This window comes from Mercenaria mercenaria, chromosome 3 (assembly GCF_021730395.1).
Source record: "Mercenaria mercenaria strain notata chromosome 3, MADL_Memer_1, whole genome shotgun sequence".
Classification (NCBI taxonomy): domain Eukaryota; kingdom Metazoa; phylum Mollusca; class Bivalvia; order Venerida; family Veneridae; genus Mercenaria; species Mercenaria mercenaria.
Window position 1 is genome coordinate 89,043,712 of NC_069363.1, and position 25,581 is coordinate 89,069,292.

The 25,581-nt window shown below is 36.1% G+C and overlaps 1 protein-coding gene across 4 annotated transcripts; it reads left to right on the forward strand.

Annotated features, from left to right (window-relative positions):
* Positions 1-11,492: 11,492 nt before the first annotated feature.
* On the forward strand, positions 11,493-24,741 carry LOC123524121 (dehydrogenase/reductase SDR family member 11-like). 4 transcript variants are annotated; one of them, XM_045302070.2, is made up of 8 exons: positions 11,493-11,682; positions 12,997-13,200; positions 14,444-14,538; positions 19,449-19,581; positions 20,039-20,131; positions 21,370-21,462; positions 23,526-23,591; positions 24,362-24,741. In XM_045302070.2, the coding sequence occupies exons 1-8, from the start codon at positions 11,551-11,553 to the stop codon at positions 24,401-24,403; spliced, it is 858 nt and encodes a 285-aa protein (XP_045158005.1). In that variant the 5' UTR covers positions 11,493-11,550; the 3' UTR covers positions 24,404-24,741. The 4 variants fall into 4 exon arrangements, with proteins under 4 accessions (XP_045158005.1, XP_045158007.1, XP_045158008.1 ...); XM_045302072.2 differs by lacking the exon at positions 20,039-20,131 and having other exon boundaries at positions 11,494-11,682; XM_045302073.2 differs by lacking the exon at positions 21,370-21,462 and having other exon boundaries at positions 11,495-11,682.
* Positions 24,742-25,581: the final 840 nt, after the last annotated feature.

Below are 25,581 nucleotides of genomic sequence, written 5' to 3' on the forward strand. Positions count from 1 at the left end.
TGATAATTAAAAAGTAAACACTATAAAATATAGAAAAGAAAATCTTATGTTCCGTGCTCTACTTATTTTGAGCAGCATACCTATGATCATGGATGGCAGCTCGATGTTTCGCCTCCCATACCAACCTGGGCACTGTTTATAGCAAAAAATAGCCGGTGCCGACGCAAAGAAACCACCGATATAGCAGATTTCGCAAAGAGTGCGTCGATATGGATATGTACTGTGAATTGGAGAGAGCATCCTGAATATATATGTCATCTAGGGAAGGTTTGAATCCATGGAGATGTTGTCAAAAGTTATGACATCAGAATCTTGCGGGCATGCAGTAATTTCAGTTGGAACCACCACGCCACCGCAAATCAGGAGAGATATTTTTTTTTTACTTTTTCCTGAAATCCGACCTCACGATAGGGCCAATAGAAACGCGCTTATTCTGGAAAAGTACAGCATTTCCCAAACTGAACATGTGCCCGATTCTTTAGTCTAAAGATCAGAACATTATGTATATGACGTGTTTAACATAATTATAATGTTCGGGAAATCCTTGTAAAAGGACCGAAGAAAACATTCATTCCCAGATTTTTATTTAAAAAGAAAACGCCATATACGCTGAACAAACTGGTATTTATCTGCAGGAAAATTATCGTTTAACGTAAAAAGTGCGCTAAATACTGTTATAATTGCGTGTACATATACGTATTTCATCATTTTTCAGACCGAGTAATTTTTGCTATGGGAGGTAATCCACCACTCCGCGACGATAACTTGCCACAGGTGCCCGTTATATTTTGGCCTCATTTTCTTGGTAATTATCCCTGCAGATATACATTTATGTTACCAGTTTAATGTATTTCATCTATCTGAGGGTGCAAATGGTTTCTGATGGTGATATTCGAAGGCAGAACCACCAGAAATATTGTTCTTTTTCCATGGGCGTTTCGTATCCTAATTTACTCGAACATACGCCAGTTCAGTAGGTTCATTGATATGACGAATCACGGTTTTCATAGTGTTTAATGTATTTCTTATATCATGATATTGATAGTTTGAAATACAGGTGTACATTAAATAACCTAAAATTGAAAAAGACAATGTTATTTTGATCAACAAACATAACAAACAATATGAATAATAATATCATCATATATCATGTATGTTTTTAAGAAAACAGTTACTGAATTTTAGCAATAGTTAGAATGGAAAAAAGTTAGGTCTATAAAAATATTTTTTACAGGTGTTTGTGTGTTAACTAATGACGACTCCTTATTAAAATGATGCTTATTTGTAACAAAAAACATTCCTGATTTTTTAATTGATAAGTACTGTACACATTAGAAAACATAGCCTATATTTTTTCATTGTCAGTTCAAGGAAATCCTGTTCCTTTAAACTTTCACATATTGGAATATTTTGACTTTCTTTCCAAACTTTCATAAAGTGTTACAAAGTTTGCCTGTTTCTGTTAGACTGTCAAGAACACATGATGTCAGGTATGCAAACAGAAGTATTGAAGAAACTGAAATACATTGTATAGCTTTATCTTTTTAATTTTATCAAACCTGGCAATGAAAGGTTTTTGTTTGTCGATGAACAGCTGCTATTGAACAAGACTAGATTTCTTTATCTTTACCTTTTGAACAAAATATAGAAGTGTATTGAACACAAAGTTAATAAATTTTATTGTTGTGCACACTTAAAGTTGTGACCACTCCATTTCTTGCCTCACACAAGTGCATTACATAATGTCTGCATGTACTTCCCTGACATGAATGGGTTACATCAAGTCTTGAAACTGCAAAGCATTGCCCCCATCAGTCCTCTCAGTACTTTGATTTTTATATTATTGACACACTTTACAATAACAGTTTTAAGCTGTATGATCCAGTTTGTGTTGAATATAAAGTATGACCACTGAAAATGTAGCAATTTAAAAACCAAATCAAAAACAAAAGCAAACAGTAACCATTTGTAAGTCCTATTCGCATTACTTAGCCTGATGTTTAGCTTCAAATTCTCTGCAATAATCATTTTTGCATCTAACCCAAGTAATTTTGTGGAAACTTCCAACGTTTCATAATTGCTATTGGAACCGCTTTGGTATTTTTCTGCGGGTGTTATGTACATCGTTACATTATTCAGATCATGTGAATGAGACTGACCTTGACCTGGAAATGGCGGTTGATATTGCTATCTTTATTTCCCAGATTAATGATTTTTTCTCTTATCGAAGTTTCTCCAACACAGTCGGATTCATAACTTTGAGGTTTAAAGTTCCAACCAAATCGTCCACTGCTAGGGAGACGACGGATTCTTCTGTGGCATACTTGGCAAAAATATTATAACAAGCTTCAGTACTTTTTGTTTTCATCAAGTTTTTGAAAATTGACAAACATTTGTGAGGATATATAGTATGTTAATACATGTATACAGTGTAACTTAATTGTATATTTTACAAACTGGATGATTTTGTTTCATACTTCTGCATGCATCTTTGTATTAAGTTATATATAAAGACGTAATTCCGTCATTTATTATTAAATGGTCATTTCATTTTCAGTTGAATTTATTGTCACATAGAAACCCCTTACTCTACGAATATATTTAAATGTTGAAACTTAAAAGTTGCACGTCAATGAAATTTCTTAAACATTTTGATTTAGTAAACTATGCTATTAAAGAGTCGAATAATACTATATCATCTTCTGTATTTTAGGACCTCAGTCCAATTTTAAAAAGTCACAAAACTACACATAAATGTTACAAAAGATATACAAAAGTGTGAATGTTGTTATCAGGCAGGCGAGTCATGACAAAAACAATACAACGTACTTCTTTCTCATGTCATATTTTGGAAACGAATTTTAATTTTAATTGATATTTGACTATATATCAGAGAAACTCAATATCTACACCTCTGCATCCTTATAAATGATGCTGTTTTGAATAAAAATCTATTTCTGCACAAATCAATTTTATTGTTTTTTTTAATATTTTAATAACAATTTTGTTTAAATGTCTGTGAAATCAAATAGTTCATAAATGTACTATCATTATTATTAATGGTCTAGCAAAAAAAATTGAGGTACGTTAGAAACTGTTTAGACAATTTGGTTGAAATCATGCAAGCAAGTTATCATTATTGCTAATAACAAAATTTTAAATTGTAATAAAATTATTCATTTACTTAAGTCTTGCCAAGTTATTGCCATTGTCTTGCCAAGATGTTGCCATTGTCTTGCCAAGTTATTGCCATTTCTCGACTTCTGTCAGATAGACCAGTCCGACGTCTTATGGACAACTCTTTCATTTGTTGCACTGTAAATTAAATTGAAATTGTTCATGATACATTTTATCTTCAAACGAAATCCTGAGTTCTGGTTTTTAAACAATTTTCTTCTTGAACAAATAGAAAAATACAAGATTTTTTATGATTAATTTTAATACCTACTTTTCATCTTATAGGAAGCAAACACGAGGAGAACATCGTTTGTAATTACTACATGCCTGTCTATATCTACTGGAAAAGAAAACTGTTAAATGACTAAGTTTTGTATTGTTCCTCTTTATCTATGAGCCAGTCACATTTCAAGGTCAGAGTAATGTTAAATGTTGCATTAAAAAGTTACGATAAAATATAATTTTAAAAAAATAAACAAAATAATTCCAATATTTTCTTATTAAAGTAATTTGACTGCTTTAAATGAGACGTGTATACTTTGAGGGTCGAGGGTCAATAGTCATTTGCCTGGACTTTATCATTTTAACAATTGGCCACTTGCAAGGTTGATAGTCGTATTTTATATTATCAATTTGTAACCAATAAACGTTTGTTCACGATGTTTGCTAGGCTAAAGTCGAAGCATGAAAAATATTTTTGAAAATTTATTTCTGATGTCATACAATAAAGCATTTAGTAAATACATTACTGGTCAATAGATAAAACTATTTGACTAAGCAAAGAAAAGGGCATTACACTTTTTCAAATTATTCATTACGTACTTTACTCCCTGAGGATTAGAAGGACACACCTTGTACTCGCCTGAGTCATATATATACCTATCCCCGCATATTCACAAAAACGACCGTTTTGGTAAACTTATGTCCCTAACCGTTTGCCTTACATGTTTATCAGTTTGCTCTAACTAAGTCTTATTGAACGGTCATTGCACTGAATGACGCCGGTCAAGCGCGTGTTTCGCCTTCATTTAACACATATTCCTTGTCCCTCTTGTAAACTAGGGCTCTTGAGTCCTAGCTTTAAGTTTCACCTATGACAGGGGTCAACACAAAATAATATCACATTTCAGTGAGCCGCCTCCTCGCCAATCTAACATTAGTTGAAATTTTAAACTTTCTATGCCGTCAGCATGAATGAGTCAGTATCCGAATGAAAAATATATAATGTTTAACTTCTTTCAAATTAAGAAAATTTGCAGTAGTTTAATTTCATGACATTTTGAAAAAAAAACTACCAAAAGCTATTTTTATAAAACAAATATTGCGTTATCATCATTAAAATAGTAAGGAGATGGAAGAATATAAATGTTCTGCCATCAAAGCAAATGCTATTAATGTAGGACGTCAATAATTAAGTTAATTGAATGACTCCTTATATAAATCACCGGTCCATAGTTTGTGCTATTGTTCAGCAATATATTTTGCTGAGGTAAAGTCAAAACATGAAAAAATATGACATTTTATTTCTGATGTCATGTAATAAACTACTTATTGAATAGCTTGCCGGACGTAGTCAAAACTTCGGACCTCCGGTGAAAGTATTGATTGAATGTGTACTTTGGCGAGTGTAGACCTACGCTATTTTGGGACAACCGTGGTATGACGAACATTGACCTGCAATAAACCGGTCTTGAAGCAAAAACTATTGACAGACCTTTTTAATCATGCGTAGTACGACAGGAATACCCACCCCGCAGTTTTTTTTCTTTATGTATTCTGGCACTGCACTTATGGGAATAGGATTTATCCACTTTCACCTGTAGTTTGCGTTTTCTAAGTATTTCCAAACTCTAAATGCATTAAAAAACACCTTTAATCATTACATTTATCTTGTACTAATGCCTTTGATTTATTCTCTAAAGACTTAAGTTGGAATAATAACGCATTACAAATAACTGACCTTATATGGGTAGATATGTTACATCATGAAAGGCACTTTCTCTGAAACACATTCTTAAACAAGAGGACCATGATGGTCCTAAATCGCTCATCTGTCCCCACATGACCCAGTTTTGAACTGAGTATGACGTTGTTTTTTCTATTATTTGGCATAGTGACTTAGTTTTTGAGCTCATGTGACTCAGTTTTGAACTTGACCTAGATATCATCAAGATAAAAATTCTGACCAATTTTCATGAAGATCCATTGAAAAATATGGCCTCTAGAGAGGTCACAATGTTTTTTCTATTATTTGACCTAATCACCTAGTTTTTGAAGACATGTGACCCAGTTTCAAACTTGACCTAGATATCATCAAGGTGAACTTTCTGACCAATTTTCATGAAGATCTCATGAAAATTATAGCCTCTAGAGAGGTCACAACGTATTTCTATTGTTTGACCTAATGACCTAGTTTTTAAAGGCACGTGACCCAGTTTCAAAATTAACCTAAATATCATCAAGGTGAACATTCTCACCGATTTTCATTAAGATCTCATGAAAAGTATGGCCTCTAGAGAGGTCAGAAGGTTTTCCTATTTTTAGACCTACTGACCTAGTTTATGACCACACGTAACCCAGTTTTGAACTTGACCTAGATATCATCAAGGTGAACATTCTAACCAATTTTCATGAAGATCCATTGAAAAATATGGCCTATAGAAAGGTCACAAGGTTTTCCTATTTTTAGACCTACTGACCTAGTTTTAGACTGCACGTGACTCAGTTTCAAATTCGACCTAGATATCATCAAGGTGAATATTCTGACCAATTTTCATGAAGATCAATTGAAAAATATGGCTTCTAGGTAGGTCACAAGGATTTTATATTTTTAGACCTATTGACCTAGTTTTCAACCGCATATGACCCAGTTTCGAATTTGACCTAGATATCATCAAGATAAACATTCTGACCAATTTTCATGAAGATCCATTGAAAAATATGGCCTATAGAGAGGTCACAAGGTTTTTCTATTTTTAGACATACTGACCTAGTTTTTAAATGCACGTGACCCACTTTCCAACTTGACCTAGATATTATCAAGGTGAACATTCAGACCAACTTTCATGAAGATCCATTGAAAAATATGGTCTCTAGAGAGGTCACAAGGTTTTTCTATTTTTAGACCTACTGACCTAGTTTTTGACCACACATAACCCAGTTTCGAACTTGACCTAGATATTATCAAGATAAACATTCTGACCAACTTTTATGAAGATCCATTGAAAAATATGCCTCTAGGGAGGTCACAAGGATTTTCTATTTTTAGACCTACTGACCTAGTTTTCAACCGCATATGACCCAGTTTCGAATTTAACCTAGATATCATTAAGATAAACATTCTGACCAATTTTCATGAAGATCCATTGAAAAATATAACCTCTAGGGAGGTCACAATGTTTTTCTATTTTTAGACTTACTGACCTAGTTTTGGACCGCACGTAACCCAGTTTCTAACTTAACCTAGATATCATCAAGATGAACATTCTGACCAACTTTCATAAAGATCCCATGAAAAATGTGACCTCTAGAGTGGTCACAAGCAAACGTTTACGGACGGACGGACGGACGGACGACGGACGCCACACGATCACAAAAGCTCACCTTGTCACTTTGTGACTGGTGAGCTAAAAATATCACTCTGAATGAATATTTCCTATAGAAAGAATCTGAAATAAATTAACCGCAAGCATCTTTAATTAACCGCAGGCATTTTAGCTCACAAGAGCACAAAGTGGTCAGTCTGAGCTATATTTTGATCACTCACCGTTCGCTGTCTGTCGCCCGGTAACATTTTCTTCGAACTACTTTGTTCTTTGAGTGGTACTTTTCTAAAGTTGTTCGGAGGACGTTGTAATTTTTCCATTTATTTATATAGTTGCAAATTTAACAATCAACTCGTCAGAAACTGCTGGCACAATTTGGAAATAATTTTACAGGAATTGGTAGGGCCCTCTACAGTATGTTTAAGATTGTTCAAGGTATTATGATTCGCCAAAAACATGGCCACAAATATCCTTTTATGTATATAGTGGATATTTTAAGCAGTTCTTGTCAAACGCTGCGATTTTGAAATAATTTTAGATAATGTTCCTTTTTCGACCATCTACAAAGAAACTTCGTATTTCGATTTGTCAAAAAAAAACATGACCGCCAAAACAAAACAAAAAAAAATCAATAAGCTTCAAATTTCTTCTTCTCCTAAATCACTGATATGATTTTTGAACTAACTTCACATAAATATTTATTTTGTAAACATCCAATAAAGCTGTTAAACCCATTTTGATTTGTTGGTGAACATTGGCAATTTCGTGATTTTACAAAGATTATTGTTGTGTTTTTAATACTGGATTTTCGAAAAGGCCGACAGTGAAGAATTTGTGTTTTCATATGTGTTTCTGTTTCTCTTTAATAAACGCAGTTTTTAAAAAGTAGCATATAAATTTATGCATCTTTGTTCTATAATGGGTTTTTGTGGTGAAGTTGTGAGAAAACATTAGAGCTAAAACATTCTAAAATTCTTTTATTGAAAAGCTGTAACAATGTTGATTTATAAAGAAATTGAAATAATGCAGCGCAAGGTAACTGAATAAAGAAATGATAAATATAAATGTTACAAAAACGCTATATTCAGGTATGACGGTAGTAATGCGCCGGGTTTCCTCCGTGGTCCACTCGAATGTAGTCCCTGACAATATATAGTTCAAATTTTTTGTGGGGTAAAAAAGGCATTTTCATGCTAGGTATTGCTTTAATTTTCAATTTAATCAGTAATCATATCCTTATAGAGTATTTTTGAAGAGGTCAGATATATTGAAGTTGTATGTAGTTTTGTGATGTTGCTTAATGACAGCTGAGGATGCTGGGACAGTTTGCGGAAGAATACATTGTTTACAATAGTGATGCCATTCGAAGTTAGCCGGTGCTCTTGCATTATGGTCGAAATATTGTTTGTTTTCTTTCTGTGTTTTCAACAGCATTTGGATTATTTTATACAAGGAACATGGTCTGGTAACAAGTGAAAGAATGGAAAAGTGAAATAAAACACTGTAGTCTTTGACAATTTAATATGACTCAAAGAAGAAATGTTTTTAATACCGTCATACCTAATCCAACATTTAATTTACGTGAATGATTCGCAGTAACTGAGCGCTTATACTGCGAATGACAAATAAGCGTCTGGATGACTATGACGCCATGACACCAACAATAGTAACGACGTTACTTGACAACAACGTTTAAAGTTTCGGGTAATTATTAAAGTATGCTGTCTGTCGGAGAAATTTGCCGGCGTCGACGAAAGAAATCACAAAATGATCCATTCGGACTATACAAACATTGCAAGAACAGCAGTCAAAATTTGATGACGGAGAAAATATCTTCAAAGCAACAAAACTCACAGGTATCCTCTGACAACGACAAAATCTTGGCCGACAGACGGGAAATGTTACAAGATGAAAATAGCAAAATAGCATCATTTTCAAAATGTGTGTCCACTGCAAGTATAGCAGAACATGCAGTATGTGGAGTGGCTTCGCATCAAAGAGATTCTATGCTTGAAATCGTCGATTTGAATAATTGCTCAAAAATGAGTCCCAAAGAAAAGTTTACTGATTCAGGAATAAGCATAAAGGAAGACACTGATTTACCAAGTTTGATAAGGGCTGTTGTTAGTGAAAATGTTAATAAGATGCCGAAAATGTTTAAGAAAAATAGGAAAAGAAAAAGAGGTCGCGTTGTGGCCGCAATAATTAGGACAGAAGTTGCCGGAGAACCAGTTATTGTCAATGTTATACCTATAGATAAAGATGACTTCAAAGATATAAAAATAAATGAATGTCAAACGCCCGAAAATTATGAAGAAACATTTCAGTACTTCGAACGCATAACAGAATGTAGAACAAATCTTTTCAAAAGTTTGTATATTCTTGGAGATGAGTTACTAGCTGGCAATTTAGAAGGAGATAGAGATGATTGGAAAAGTTTCTTACAAACTTCTGAGGTTGAAACTATAAAATGGCGAGAAAAATGTAAACGCAGCAACGAATATTTCCGGAAAACCAGAAGAATTCTTGGTCAGGATGTCTCACCCGCTCAAAAACTTTGGAGATACCTCCGAACAAAAGCTGGAAATGCAATTCAGGCAATCGCGGGTGTATGTCCAATGAGCTGCTTTGACGAATTTTGGAGTAGTATAAAAGCTTCGAGGCCAGGTATTTTTAGAAATTACAAGCTAGACGACTGAATATTCATCAATAGCTGCGGATGTGGCGGACGTATGCAAGTGCTAGGATGTGAGTGTACTTGGCGCGTGTATGAGTTTGAGACAAAGGGTATTTTAACCAACAAAGTCCAGGCTACTAAAGCAAGATAGTTCTTTACTTCCTTTGTTAGAAGCAACTACTGACATAGTGACATGTTTGTGAAGTTTAGACATTAAACAACATGTTTTACAAAAGCATTTTGAACGAACTACATGCTTACCTAATTCGTGACATTTCTTATCAGAAAATCAATCTTCCTTTACAACTGACGAATTTGAGTACTTTTTGCAAACTAATTCCATCCACTTTGTGTTTAAATGATTTCAAGCATTTTTCAGTTCTAATGTCATTATACTAAGTATGGTCTTTTCTCTTCATCAAATGAGCCGTGCTATGGGAAAACCAACATAGTGGCTTTGCGACCAGCATGGATCCAGACCAGCCTGCGCATCCGCGCAGTCTGGTCAGGATCCATGCTGTTCGCCAACAGTTTCTCTAATTGCAAAAGGCTTTGAAAGCGAACAGCATGGATCCTGACCAGACTGCGCGGATGCGCAGGCTGGTCTGGATCCATGCTGGTCACAAAGCCACTATGTTGGTTTTCCCATGGCACGGCTCAAATACGTTTAGTTTATACTGATTTTAACCATAGATGCAAGCACATACACAAATAAAAACTATGGTGACAATGTAGTAGCTCTTTGTCTTTAAAATTTCAGCATGTGCAGCATTCAGCATTTTCAACATAGATCTGCCATATTGAATTGAACTTCTTTAAAGCATGATGAATTTTTGCACGATATTTACGGTTACATGTCCAGTGTTTCTTCTTTTATGATTTGATAGTACAGTGGAACCTTTGCTAAAGACAACCTGTGAACAGAATCTGCCTTGCTTTAGAAACTTCTGAACAAAACAATGTATACATTGTGAAACTGACAATAGTTTTGTTAGAGTAATATACATGTTCATGTGAAACAACCATTTCTTTCTATGATTTTAGTGGTGTTTGATTTTTTTTCTCAAAATGTAAGGCTATGCGTTAAATATATAAAGGATTTACCAAACGAACATCTTTGAATTTATAACAATGAAATGTCAATGATATTTGATCATTTTATTAGAATCGAACCATCCTTTATTCAATTAAAAACTTAATCTCATCTTTTTAAAGCTAACAAACTGCATATTAATGTATAAAAATTAGATGTTTCGGGTGGGAGAGGTTTCACGGAGAAAAAAAATCTACAGAAACAGGACAGCGACTTTATCCTGGAAAGCAGAGATTTATACGCATTTATCTATCAGTGAAAATCGCTCGATTCAAATAACATTTTTGCTTATAATTTCCTTATTACTTGACAAATTTTGATAATAATAAGATAGGAAAACGGGTGTTTTCCCCGCCATAAAGCATCTGTCAGAAATCCTTGATACCTTTCTCAAACACACCGCCCAAATGTTTTTCACGCACCAAATGTGGAGATAACGTACACACTGGAATTGAGCCATGCAGTATTGATTAAGAGTGGCCGACGTTCTGTGCCGAGAAAAGTCTGACTTCGACGCTTTTCATTCTATGAAAATCACCAAGTAAGAAGGAAATTAAAAACAAAAATGTTACATGAGTCATGCGGTTTTCTCCGTGTGCACGACATTAAAAAGTCACGTGGGTAGTCCATCCTGTAGAAATACTACTATTCCGTGCATATTTATAACTGACACCACAGAAAACAGGAATAAATCAATAAAGCCAAAGACATGTATTAAAGAAAGCAGGTGTTGAACTAAATCATTTTCGTGTTTACAACTTTAAGCCGTGGCCAGTATTTAATGACTCCAACAAAGCGATTTATATATTATAATGGAAAACGTTCACTGTATAACATGGACATATAATTCAACGTTTTGTCTGTCAAAAAGATTTAAAGTTATAATAGTTTAATATCATAATTTTATAGGTAAACGTTGCTATCTGATAATATGATGAACGTACGGGCATGTCCCTTTAAAAATTTGCGATCTGTTATGACTATCAGTAGAGATAACAAACCTAGTTTGAATACAATTTTGTGCAGTGTCGGGTGAGCAAGATTAGAATTTTTTAAAAATGGAGAAGTGGATCGGGCGTGTTGCACTTGTGACAGGAGCCTCAGCTGGGTTTGGGGAATCAATAGCAAAGCGTTTGGTTGAACATGGAATGAAAGTGGTGGGATGTGCCAGAAACATAGAAAAAATACAAGTAGGTGTTTGACTTTTTAATCAGCAAACATAAGTTTGTGGATGAATTGCAACTTTTAAGATAACCTTGTTTTTATTTTATGTTAGAAGCATAACCTAGCCCTCTGGATTAAAGTACTAGTAGTAAATTAGATAGTTTTATTCAATGTCACAGTTTTCTAGGTTTATACTCGTATCTTTCCTTTGGTTTAATGGATTAGGCCAGTCATTATATACTTTGTAAGGTCACACACGTTCGAGGGTAAGAAGGACCTCAGTATATATGCATCAACGGTTCCCGTCGCATTTAATAACTGTTGGCTGGACTTCATATCATAAAATGTGTGGAAAGTTCGACCCTATTAACCCTTATCATTCTGGACACGACTGATTCTGCCTTTGCGACCAGTGAAGATCTTGATCAGCCTGCACGTCCGTGCAGTCTGATCAAGATCTGCCCTGTTCGCCATTCAGTCAGTATATTTTTGGTAAGCACCCCTTTGAACAGTTAATAGTACTGTCCAAATTAAAAGATAGATAAGTTCACTTTAGAAATTTAGCAGGGTAAGGGGTAAGAATTTAATCGTATTAAGGTGTAAGGTCCATGCTATATGCCAGTCATGATACTGGTTTTAAAAATGGGAAGAATTTACGATCACAGATGACAGTTTGCCCCTTTTGGTACGAAGGTAGTAACTCGCCGGATATGCCTCCGTGGTCCACTCGAATGTAGTCCATATCAATACATGTATATGAAAGGCTAGAAATGATGATAAAACATGTTATAGATTGTTATTTTCACATAGAAAATAGTCGCGGAGGCATTTGATACCTTCTAACCTTTTCTTGCGATGATGTGGGTCGCATACAGACTCTACAACACTATATTTAAAGATAAGCTGTATATGATTTGCGATTTCAGGTTCTGACATAGAGTGATAGGGTTATGATCAATGAATGAAAGTTTGTCCGTTTAATTTTAAGAACTGACAGCTTCTGAATTTACTTTTAAAAACTGTATATACTCTAAATTAACCAAATTTCTGCATTCAGATTTAGCAGTATGCGACATTGTCATTATTTCACATACGCGCTGTATATTTAGAAACGAACTTTTTCCACACCCTTAATATATCTATAGACATGCATTTGTGATATTACATGGTAGTGTGTGTGATATGTAGACACTTCATTTATCCTATGAAACTGAAATTGAAAAATTATTGAACGTAGCTTACTCAGTGCATCTTTATGAAATACCAGCATACTCGTAGATAAATATATGTTTCAAATAAATATAAAATTACATGGACATAATCTTATATGATTTTAACAGACCTTATCCGAAAGTTTAAAAGGTGCGAAGGGAACTCTGACAGCTATACAATGTGACATATCTAAAGAAGACCAGATTTCGGCCATGTTTGAAAAGATCAAAAAAGATTTCGGAGGAGTGGACGTGTGTATCAACAACGCCGGTCTGTCATATAATGCCCCGTTATTGTCCGGCACCACAGAACAATGGAGGCATATGCTTGATGTAAGTTCTTTTGCCTTTCCTCAATATAATTGAACATTTTCGAGTTACAACGAGGGATAACATACTATTTTGTGTTGATGATGTTGGTGTTGTTATTGTCTATTCATATACTCCAATTTGAGGGTGAAGTTGTTCATATTTTCAACATTAAAAAGGCAAAAGGTTGGTGTCCCTTTAAACCTCGAGGAAAGTCCCGAGATAACATGTTATAAAAACACATATCAAGGCTATTACGTATCAAAATAAAAAGAATTGTTCAATTCAAAGCAGTACCTTCGGAGTAGGCTGCAAAGAACATGCAAATTACTGTAGAATTAGAAATATTCTCGAGCATTTTAGTTTCGCCATTTTTTGCGTTCTTTTTATTTTTACCGAAAATCAGTCCTCTGGAACACTCGGCTTTCAGTAGCTGTTATGCGAAACTTCAAGGAGTTAGTGTTGTGTAAACGGGCTGTTTGTAAAATCGCGAAAGTTTGGTAACGCGAAAACAGCTGATATTAAAATACATCAATTTTTATTGCGCGACTAACTTCCTTATACACGCAATTTACAGTCTGTTCAACTGTAAATGAATACTTCATTGAAATCCTTGAATCACTTCATTTCAAATTCCCAAATTGTGTCTTTCGTGTGACGTTTTTCATGCTGACTCGTAATGGGAATCGGCAATTTCCATGCGATTTCGTATTCTCGTCTGTTATTTCGGCAATCACCCGTAGATGTAGCTCAGTATGAGCAATGGTTTCCATAACAACCAGAGAATGCCAAAATTACATATGGAGAAAACGACCCATTGCAGATCCACTGTCTTAAAACAACATAAAGAAAAGAGAGTTTTGATCTCTTTTTCGCTTAACTGAATACTCTCAAAGCACCCGTTGTGTTCGTTTTTTTTTTTTTTCTCAGGTCATCCAACGCATTGACAGCTATTGATAAAGTATAATTTTTCAAGATAAAAGCAACAAAATGTTGTCCGTCTTCTGATTTTTGTTCTCTTTTGAATACGTTTTCTCATACGCGTTTTATCGTCCTACTTTATTTTTCAACGGTCAAACCTATGCCTGTTTAAAATCCAAGCTTCTGGGACGAAAACTAGGACTTCATTTAGACCTGTGATATTTATTAATGTGGTAAAATACGTATGTGTTGAAATGGAAGGAACTAAAGTTAGTGGTTTTAAGATCCATGTAGTCTCTGTTCAGAAGTGGTCTAAACTCACTGTTGATTGTATTTTTGTTCTCAGGTTAATGTACTGGGATTGTGTATCTGTTCGAGAGAGGCCGTGAAATCCATGAAGGAACGAGGAGTTGATGACGGCCATATTATTCTAATGAGCAGGTATAGGAAACGCTTTATCAACAGTAACATACATGTATATCTGCTTATTAGCATAAAGTTTGAATTTACATAGGTCAAAGCAGTTTCACAGCAGTCATTTAAAGTTACGTTCGTATTAATTTCAGGACAGGTTTTACACAAACATGTATTAGCAGTAGCAGCAGCAGTAGCAGACAGGCAAGCAGCAGCATCAGTAGTAGTGGTACTAGCAGCAGCAGAAGCAGCAGCAGTAAAAGTAGAAGTAATAATGGTAGCAGCAGGGGCAGCAGCAGTAGTAGCAGTAGCAGTAGTAGCAGTAGTAGTAGAAGCAGTAGTAGTAGTAGTAGTAGTAGCAGTAGCAGCAGTAGTAGTAGTAGTAGCAGTGGTAGCAGTGGTTGTAGTGGCAGTAGTAACAGCAGTAGCAGTAGCAGCAGCAGTGGTAGCAGTGGTAGCTGTAGTAGTAGTAGTAGCAGTAGCAGCAGTAGCAGTAGCAGCAGCAGCAGTATCAGCAGTAGCAGTAGTAGCAGTGGTAGCAGTTGTAGTAGTAGTAGCAGTAGCAGTGGTAGTAGTAGTAGTAGCAGTAGTAGCAGTGGTAATAGTAGTAGCGGCAGTAGCAGCAGTAGCAGTGGTAGCAGTAGTAGCAGTAGCAGCAGTAGTAGCAGTGGTAGCAATAGTAGCATTAGTAACAGCAGCAGTAGTAGTAGCAGTAGCAGCAGTAGCATTAGTAGTAGAAGTAGTAGTAGTAGCAGTAGCAGCAGTAGCAGTAGTAGCAGTAGCAGCAGTAGCACCCTGTAAACATGAAGTCATCGGGCCAACGACGGAAAACCGTCAAAGGATAATCGTTGTTGGGCCACTGTTGGCCCAACAATGATTAATAAGAATTGTAAATACAGCGGTTGGGCCAACGTTGAACCAACCTTAAATTTCAGTCAAAGATATCTCTGCATTGGCCCAATACTGATTTTCAGGGAAAGACTTACACAGAGAAAACATCGTTGGCCCAACGTTGGCCCAATAGAAGTAATAATATAATAATTATATATTTTACAGGTCACTATTTTATCACAAGCACCTACAGGTAAACACATTGTGTAGGTGTAACATGCAGTATTTAATTAATAATCAAATACTTTTCTGCACCATTTCGTAATCTGATAGTTTGAACTAATTAAACTTAATACTTATCTGCAGCCGTAATGATATTTTGAACTATTTCAAATCTTCTACCTGAAGAATCTGATTTGTGAAAAAAATATTGAAGAAAAAAACTGCTATAACAAATATCTAATTTGTACAATCATAAAATGTTTACAATAAATCTGTTGAATATTCCAGAACATGAACTCTCGTTAACCCGAGTTATGTAAGAAATCCCAGAAAATGTGGTTAATTTTACTCTCTAGGCGAGATTTCTAGCTGCATAGACGTGAAGTAAAGGAAACTATTAATACATGTTAACAAAAACCCGGTCTACTAACTATAAACTGTAAGTAGAAGTTTTTGAATATTTTTTGATAAAATTGTTGAATATTATAGAGAATTTCTTTTTATAGCCTGTATGCATGTAGTATCTATGTGACTTGAACATATGATGAATACTTTTATCTAAAACTGACGGATGGCACTAGTGTTGAGTATTTAATTCTGTAAATGAAATAACTCGTATTTTCTTAATTTTAACATATTTTTCTCGGTTAAATACAGACAAAAATAAATTTCATACAGTTTATGTCCAAGGTTTATGTGCATCTGTATAGTTATTGTTATCAATATGACGTAGATGGTTTAATCAACATTATGATTTTCGTTTTTTTTTACAGGATGCTGTTCAAGAGTGTAATAATTGGGCGCCTAGCACTGTGGGGCACAGGAAAAAAAGAAAAGATAGAAAGCTGCAACTTCAGTGAGAAAAGAAAACAATCAGACAGAACTTGGATATATAATGAGTTAAAATACAGACAGTAATTCATATTAATAGGATTTGATCAGTAACTGAAAAATGAAAAATAGATTTATAGATGGCTGGAATAAATATTTGACATGTTGTAGTGATGAAATATTCGGTTATATTTCTTCAGGAGACTTGCAAACAAACTTTAAATAAATGTTAGATTTCTTCTTGTTAAATGTTAAACAAAATCACAATTATTTGAAAATAAAATGTGTACTAAATAATTTTAGTTTTAGTTTATTTTTTTCAAATTCGTTATCGTTGGAATAGCGTTGGCATCCTTCTTTCGCCAACAAAGAGATAGAGTTGGCCCAACGTAGGACCAACCATAATAGACGAAAAAATGTTGTTGGCCCAATGGAGGGCCAACGATAAGTGTAGGATACCAGTAGTTGGCTCAATGGAGGGCCAACGATAAGTGTAGGATACCAGTCATTGGGCCAATGGAGGGCCAACGATAAGTGTAGGATACCAGTCGTTGGGCCAACGGTGTACCAACCGTTGGGCCAACGTTGCGCCAATTAGCAAAATGGCGTTGGGCCAACGTTGGAAATCTTCGTTGGGCCAACGAAGAGTCTGCCGTTGGGCCAACGTTGGGCCAACGCATGTCTGCTATCTGGGCAGTGGTAGCAGTAGTAGTAGTAGCAGCAGTAGCAGTGATAGCAGCAGTAGTAGCAGTAGTAGCAGTAGCAGCAGTAGCAGTGGTAGCAGTAGTAGTAGTAGCAGCAGTAGCAGTGATAGCAGCAGTAGCAGTGGTAGCAGTAGCAGCAGTAGCAGTAGCAGTGGTAGCCGGTAGTAGTAGTAGCAGCAGTAGCAGTGATAGCAGCAGCAGTAGCAGTAGTAGCAGTAGCAGCAGTAGTAGCAGTAGCAGTAGCAGCAGTAGCAGCAGTAGCAGTAGCAGTAGCAGCAGTAGCAGTAGCAGTAGCAGCAGTAGCAGTGGTAGCAGTAGTAGTAGTAGCAGCAGTAGTAGCAGTAGCAGTAGCAGCAGTAGCAGTAGCAGTAGCAGCAGTAGCAGTGGTAGCAGTAGTAGTAGTAGCAGTAGCAGCAGTAGTAGCAGTAGCAGTAGCAGCAGTAGCAGTAGCAGTAGCAGCAGTAGCAGTGGTAGCAGTAGTAGTAGTAGCAGTAGCAGCAGTAGCAGTGGTAGCGGTAGTAGTAGCAGTAGTAGCAGCAGCAGCAGTAGCAGTGGTAGCAGTAGCAGTAGTAGCAGTAGTAGTAGAAGCAGCAGTAGTAGTAGTAGTAGTAGCAGTAGCAGCAGTAGCAGCAGTAGTAGTAGTAGTAGCAGTGGTAGCAGTGGTTGTAGTGGCAGTAGTAACAGCAGTAGCAGTAGCAGTAGCAGTAGCAGTGGTAGCAGTGGTAGCTGTAGTAGTAGTAGTAGCAGTAGCAGCAGTAGCAGTATCAGCAGTAGCAGTAGTAGCAGTGGTAGCAGTTGTAGTAGTAGTAGCAGTAGCAGTGGTAGTAGTAGTAGTAGCAGTAGTAGCAGTGGTAATAGTAGTAGCGGCAGTAGCAGCAGTAGCAGTGGTAGCAGTAGTAGCAGTAGCAGCAGTAGTAGCAGTGGTAGCAATAGTAGCATTAGTAACAGCAGCAGTAGTAGTAGCAGTAGCAGCAGTAGCATTAGTAGTAGAAGTAGTAGTAGTAGCAGTAGCAGCAGTAGCAGTAGTAGCAGTAGCAGCAGTAGCAGTGGTAGCAGTAGTAGTAGTAGCAGCAGTAGCAGTGATAGCAGCAGTAGTAGCAGTAGTAGCAGTAGCAGCAGTAGCAGTAGTAGTAGCAGTAGTAGTAGCAGCTGTAGCAGTGGTAGCAGTAGTAGTAGTAGCAGCAGTAGCAGTGATAGCAGCAGTAGTAGCAGTAGTAGCAGTAGCAGCAGTAGTAGCAGTAGCAGTAGCAGCAGTAGCAGTAGCAGTGGTAGCAGTAGCAGTGGTAGCGGTAGTAGTAGTAGCAGCAGTAGCAGTGATAGCAGCAGCAGTAGCAGTAGTAGCAGTAGCAGCAGTAGTAGCAGTAGTAGCAGTAGTAGTAGTAGCAGTAGCAGCAGTAGCAGTGGTAGCAGTAGTAGTAGTAGCAGTAGCAGCAGTAGCAGTGGTAGCGGTAGTAGTAGCAGTAGTAGCAGCAGCAGCAGTAGCAGTGGTAGCAGTAGTAGTAGTAGCAGTAGCAGCAGTAGCAGTGGTAGCAGTAGTAGTAGTAGCAGTAGCAGCAGTAGTAGCAGTAGCAGTAGCAGCAGTAGTAGCAGTAGCAGTAGCAGCAGTAGCAGTGGTAGCAGTAGTAGTAGTAGCAGCAGTAGCAGTGATAGCAGCAGCAGTAGCAGTAGTAGCAGTAGCAGCAGTAGTAGCAGTAGCAGTAGCAGCAGTAGCAGCAGCAGTAGCAGCAGTAGCAGTAGTAGTAGCAGTAGCAGTAGCAGCAGTAGCAGTAGCAGTGGTAGCGGTAGTAGTAGCAGTAGTAGCAGCAGCAGCAGCAGCAGCAGCAGCAGTAGTAGTAGTAGCAGTAGAAGCAGAAGCAGCAGTAACAGCAGCAGCAGCAGCCGCAGCATTAGCAGCAGCAGCAGCAGTAGTAGTAGCAGTAGCAATAGTAGTAATAGTGGTAGTGGAAGTAATAGTAGCAATTATAACGGCAGTATCAGTAGCGTTAGTTGTAGAAGTAGCAGTGGCAGTAGCAGCAGTAGTAGTAGTAGAAGAAGTAGTAGTAGTAGTGAATAAAGGTTAGTTTTAGAACGAATTTCACACATGATAAACGCTATAAAGTTATTAATAAAAAACGTACAACAAAAGTTTTTTCAAACAGAACATCTTTCAATGTTATCGCAATTTTGTTTGAATGTACATTCTGTATTCAGACGTGTCTTTAAATCGCTAAATCATTTGCTGATGTTTTTCTATAAGACATATTTAGATTCAAACTATATTTGCAACAGTTTAGAATAAACATGATTCAAAAATCCTAATGCAGCATTTTATTAAGTGTTTTTATTGAATTATGCATGTTTTTGTTTCAGTATGTCGGGTCACAGAGTTGTTCCAAACGCCTCACACATTCATTTCTACGCTGCCACTAAATACGCAGTAAAAGCACTGACAGAAGGTCTGCGGAATGAAGTCTGCGAGATGAAAAGTCACATCCGAGTAACGGTAAGTTAATTCTTAGTTTGTATGATAATAATAATAATTAACAATGATGATGATGATGATGATGATGATGATGATGATGGTGTAGACTTTAGCTTACAAAAAAGTTATTTGAATACTTAATCAACATTCGACGACCGCCATAACAAAAAAAGTCATAAGTATGAACTTACAAATGTAGCCTAGAAGTGGTAAAACTAAGCATCATAAATACATTAATTGAGGGACCGTTTTGAGATTCAAACTTAGTCTAAAGAATGTTTTCAGTACTTTAATTTCGTAAATCTGAACTGCTGAAATTTTACTGTAGAGTCATTCGAAATGATGAGGGCAAACATTTAAGTAAAATTCTCTAATTCTACACGTTCTAGAGAACAAAATAACTATAAACATTGTACAGTCTTAGCCTTAATATTGATGTAATCGGGCCAACCAAAAACTGCATAAAATTACTTTGTAGAGTGTAAGTCCAGGTTTAGCAAAGACGGAATTCTCACATCGTCTGTTTAAAGATGATATAGAAAGGGCAGATAAAAGATATTCTGGTATACAGGTATTAGCAGACAACGTGTATCTTTCCTATCTTATTCAGGATTCCTGTGGTTGTACATGTAGCTGTAAACATTAGTACAGATTTTACCCAAACAAGATAGCCCAGAGCGTGAAACCCGTGCAGTGTTCCTATACATGTTTTGGTAATGTCTACTTCCGTCACATTTTTATGTCAGTGCACGAGTAGGTTAGCAATGTAGCAAATACGAAATTAATTCAGGCATCGCCGTTGAAAGGGAAGATTTTTAAAAGAAATCTGGTTTTTATCTACCCGAGGTTTTATTGCGTGATCTTTCTCGTTTTCATTTTGGCCTTTCCCTAATTTGGTGTTTTCGAGATGACAAACCTTTCACAAACCTTAAATGGCCAACTGTTTCAACAAAATAATTGACAGTTTAGTTAGATTTGAAACAAGCTATTTGAGCCGCACCATGAGAAAACCAACACAGTGCGTTTGCGCAGTCTGGTCAGGATCCATGCTGTTCGCTTTCAAAGCCTATTGTTATTAGAGAAACCGTTGGCGAACAGCATGGGTCCTGGCTAGACTGCGCGGATGCGCAGGATGGTCTGGATCCATGCTGGTCGCAAATGCACTATGTTGGTTTTCTCATGGTGCGGCTCAGAATTTTGTATACATGTTGAAAATTCATTCCTCGGGTAAAGAAGAAGCGGGGAAAATTTTCGGTCCAAATTTTATGTTCAAAGTTGTCAAGTGACAAGAAATAGACTTTACCGAATGTTTTAACAGCTAGCGCTTGGACGTCGGAAAAGACAGCAACATAAATATAACAAAACTCCTAACGCCCTTCCATATTTCTGCACTGTCTTTTGTATCATGAACACTAGCTAAGAAATGGTTAATAATTAATAACAATTTTCGAAAATTACATTAAAGTTGAACAGTGCCATGGTCTCATTTTATTCGTTTTACGGTTACAGCTAATTTTCATAATATTAAATAAGCAAATATCTTTTTCGCTGATATAATACAGTCAAATACCACACCAAATGATATCATAGAATTATTTGAATATGCTGAAATTCGCGTAAGTTCTTATTAATACTTTCATAGATATACTGGTTGTACATGTAATATGAAAGATATTGCTAGAGCAAAGGAAGGGCGTTTTAAGTTTTACACATATGCAAACCAAAGTCTTTTTTGTGGATTTGGCAGGCAGACGGAAGTTAACTGCTAGGTCAGTATATGTTACATAGTAGTCGGCATATATCTTCCAGGCTATAAGTCCGGGAATGGCGAGGACGGAATTTACTCACAGGCTCTTCGCAGACGATATAAGAAAAGCAGAGCTAGAGTATGGAGATTGCAAGGTAAAATTCAGAAAAAAAGTGTACATTATGCCAATGAATGTGCACCATAGTGTCTGCAACTTTCTGCGCTGTGGTTCTTAAAGATTGTTTATTTAGAATGGTGGTGTTGGTGATGTATTTCAGGCAATTAGCCCGGGAATGGCCAAGACGGAATTTAATCATAGAATGTGGACAGACGAGCCTGCACGTGCAGACAAAATTTTTAACAGTTACAAGGTAAAATGAACTGAAGTTTATAGAAGAACTTTATGAAGGCTGAAAAGCAAATTTCTTGGAGAATATTCATTCGCTGTGCCATCAGTCTGACTGAAATCATATCCTTCGGCCAAATTGCGTTGCCATTGTCCGCTAAACCGTTTCTTAATTAGAACAAATTGGAGAATAATCTGGAACCATCGAATTAGTCTGATTTTGCGTAAATTTGATATCCAACATTCAGCATAAAATTGTCTGGTATTATGTAATTTCACCAAGCAGCATTGAGCATAAGTTTGTCTGGTATTATGTAATTTCACCAAGCAGCATTGAGCATATTTGTTTGGTATTATGTAATTTCACAAAGTAGCATTGGGCATAAGTTTGTCTGGTATTATGTAATTTCACCAGGCACCATTGAGCACACGTTTGGTATGTAATTTCACCAAGCAGCATTGAGCATAAGTTTATGTCAATTTCACTGAGCAGCCATTGATTGAACGGTTTTTGGGACCACTTAGCATCATTGAGCATCAGTTTTTCAGGTTTTTATGTAATTTCACTTTGCAGCAGTGCCACCACGTCGATTAACTCTTCCATTTCCCTTACCGCTATATATAAATGAGCCGCACCATGAGAAAACCAACATATTTTGCATTTGCGACCAGCAAGGATCCAGACCAGCCTGCGCATCCGCGCAGTATGGTCAGGATCCATACTGTTCGCTAACGGTTTCTCTAATTGCAATAGGCTTTGAAAGCGAACAGCATGAATCCTGACCAGACTGCGTGGATGCGCAGGCTGGTCTGGATGCTGGTCGCAAATGCACTATGTTGGTTTTCTCATGGTGCGGTTCAAATACTGTTTAAGCCTATTGTTTGACCCACTTTTTCCGTGTTTTAAGTGTGTTTGATTTCTTTAAAGATAGAACAATTATCTTTTATTTCATACCATGTATCATTTAGAAAATCTCCAAGGATGGTAACAAGAATTTTTTTAATTTAATTAATCATCAAAAAAGTTTTCAGGCGTATTTTCCATTGTAAAAAATTCAAATTTTGGTTTTATTTGTTGATATAACTTTCCAAATATCTTAGTCCCAATTATACAACATTTTTCATTTTAAGTTTTGACAAAAAAAAAACATCGAGAGAAAAAAATGTTACGAGTTTGATGGGTCAGTCAATAAAGCATCCATTATACGAATAATCTAGAACACTGAAGAGAATCGAACATGTCGAAGGGTTTTAATTACAATATTCATTGCAGAAGTAATTAAGCTTTAGATCACTGTACAATATTATACTTATTAAAATTGTTAATTTGTGGTCAATTTTATACGCATGCGCACTACGTTATCTTTACTTATGTACGTTTCTGCAGAAAAATCCTTTATTATTTATATTTATTATAATGATTATTTCCTCAAGTCACAAAAGTAACCTACTTTAAAGATTTTTAAGCCCTGGATTCCGTTATAATAAAGATTCACAAAAATATGTTTAAATATCAAGACAAAGTTAAATTTTCCTCACCCGTGTAGCAGCTAGGACGACGAGGTAATTTTGTTTAATTAATTCGCAGGAATTCCGTGCTTTATTTTGAATGTGTATTTTAATACTTTACTAGAAAACGAAGATAGATCATAAGATAGTATTTAAACAGCATAAAGTTTGCCGTATTTTAGCAAAATATAATTAGTGTTGCTGTAGAAGATATGTTAACGGGAATATCAGTGTTAATTTTTTTGCCTCAGTTTCGTTCTACAGTTAATATATTTCTCATTCGATTTCTCATTTAATTTCGTATTTTCCATTTCCTCTGCTTGGATGAAACAAAATGGTAATGTGACCTTCTTTAATTTCTAGGCAATGACCGCCGATGACGTAACCGACAGTGTGATTTACGCTCTAAGTGCACCAACGCATGTGCAGGTAAATTTTAGAGTTTATAATTGTTTAATTGTTTAATTTTAATTATCACACGTTTGCCGTCTTGGGAGTGATATAAAGCCATTACATAACTTTGGTATTAGACTAGTTTAATAAAGCTTTTTATCCTGTCACTTGCAGTATTTTCGACCCGATATCAGGGTGCCGTATATCTTTCTTGATATACAGTCAGTTGATCATGTGACCAGTGATATACGGTCAGTTGATCATGTGACCTTATGATCGATATTGTTGTCATAAGAAATTTTGCAACGAAACCATCATCATTGTGTTGGAAATGTCCGAACTAAGAAAATGAGTGGTCAAATAATGAGTTTTTATTCAAAAACGAAGAATTTATTGCGATTTTGCCGGTAATCACGTCATTATATAAGTGACGTCATTACGAATATGACGTCATTAAAGCGGTTGTCGCACACTTATTTTTGTTAAATAAATTGCCAAATATCGGAAAATGAAGTAATGACAAGATAAATAGAATAATAGGTTATATCCTCTATTTATATTTTGTATTTTTTTATGTATTTAGGGCTGCTTTTTTGCAATGTTAAGTATAACAGATGACGTCACTTATACGTCAATTCTTTGATATTCCAAGGAACTCAAGACACAAGACATTCGGCTTTGTAAATAAGCTGGCACCTGCTATATTTGGCGTCTCAAACTCTATTGACACGTATGTAATGCTTGCTTATATGCGATTCTGTGCCATTTTTTTTTAACTTTCAGCATTTTATGTCTTCTATTTTCAGGTACACGACATACTAATTCGTCCGACCGAGTGTCCGTATTGAGAAAGTTTGTTAAGATATGTTGAACTATCACGCAGTATATTTGTGCATTAATTAAAACACAAAATCAGACGGTGTCATCTTTAATACAAAATGTACATTCACTGTAATAACTCCATGTTTAGCTATCTCGTTTAACAAAATTTCCGGGATTTCAATAGCGACAATAAAGTAATAATAGAACGTTTTCAAAGTGGATTGCAAGTTATTTCAGTTTCGTAGCAAAGTCCAGCGAAAGGTAGACAAATACCGTGAAATCCTTTGATTTCGTGGACATGATATTTCGTGGTTTTGAGTAGAACATCCTTTTTCGTGGGGAAATAAAAGGAATGGGAATTCTAGTTGTTCGTTGGAATTGAGTTTCACGGGTTGACACAACCATAAAATCTCCATGAATATTAATGATATCACAGTAGACACTTTTTATACAGCGTAGTGAGTGCATGTATATCAAACGAAGGTACACGATTCCTGTTGATCAATATTTCTTGCAAATCAGCTTAATGTTTAAACTGGTATACCGTGCAACTATATGCCAAATACTAAAAGTACAGTTTTATACCTCATGTACCTTTCCGATTTGTACCCGCAGATATGTTTGTACATGCACATGTAGGTACACTTTTGATACTCCTCGACTAACGACCACTTATTAATAATGACAAAGGTGTGTTTAAACGGTAGAATTATACTGCAAAAAATCTTTTCACACAAATTTGATCTTTGATATAAAGTTTGTCCTTGGCTGTTGTTTGGATTATGCCTACATTGCTTATTGTTTAGAGATGGCTCGTGTATTTCAAATAATGTCCAGTGCATAGGCCCCTCTCCCGTACCTACCTGCTCTCGGCAGTTACGTCTTCGTTCTAGACTGGTGTTCAAACCCCCCCCCCCCCCCCACCCCCAACGTCAAATATTTCTGTATCCGGGCCTGCATGCTATCCCCACACGAAAATAAACTTTGACCTTTATCAGGGTTGATAAAAATTTTGATGCAAGATCTGCATAGCTGGCTTTGTCTGACAAATATGTATTATAGAATATATTATTAACGATATCGGAGACTTATAATAAATTCTTTTTGAACAGAAGTTTCAAGTATGCATTTGTTTTCTTTGACCTTTCGCCTTATCAGGTTTGACCTCACAAGGTTGTACAGCTAAAAGGTCATCCTTTCTTGA

Bases quoted from the DNA above. Each gene is read 5' to 3' on its own strand.
- LOC123524121 (XM_045302070.2), top strand. From the start codon at position 11,551: ATGGAGAAGTGGATCGGGCGTGTTGCACTTGTGACAGGAGCCTCAGCT. The intron at 13,201-14,443 runs GTAAGTTCTTTT...TTTTGTTCTCAG, and splicing joins AATGGAGGCATATGCTTGAT to GTTAATGTACTGGGATTGTG. The intron at 20,132-21,369 runs GTATTAGCAGAC...TATATCTTCCAG, and splicing joins AAAGATATTCTGGTATACAG to GCTATAAGTCCGGGAATGGC.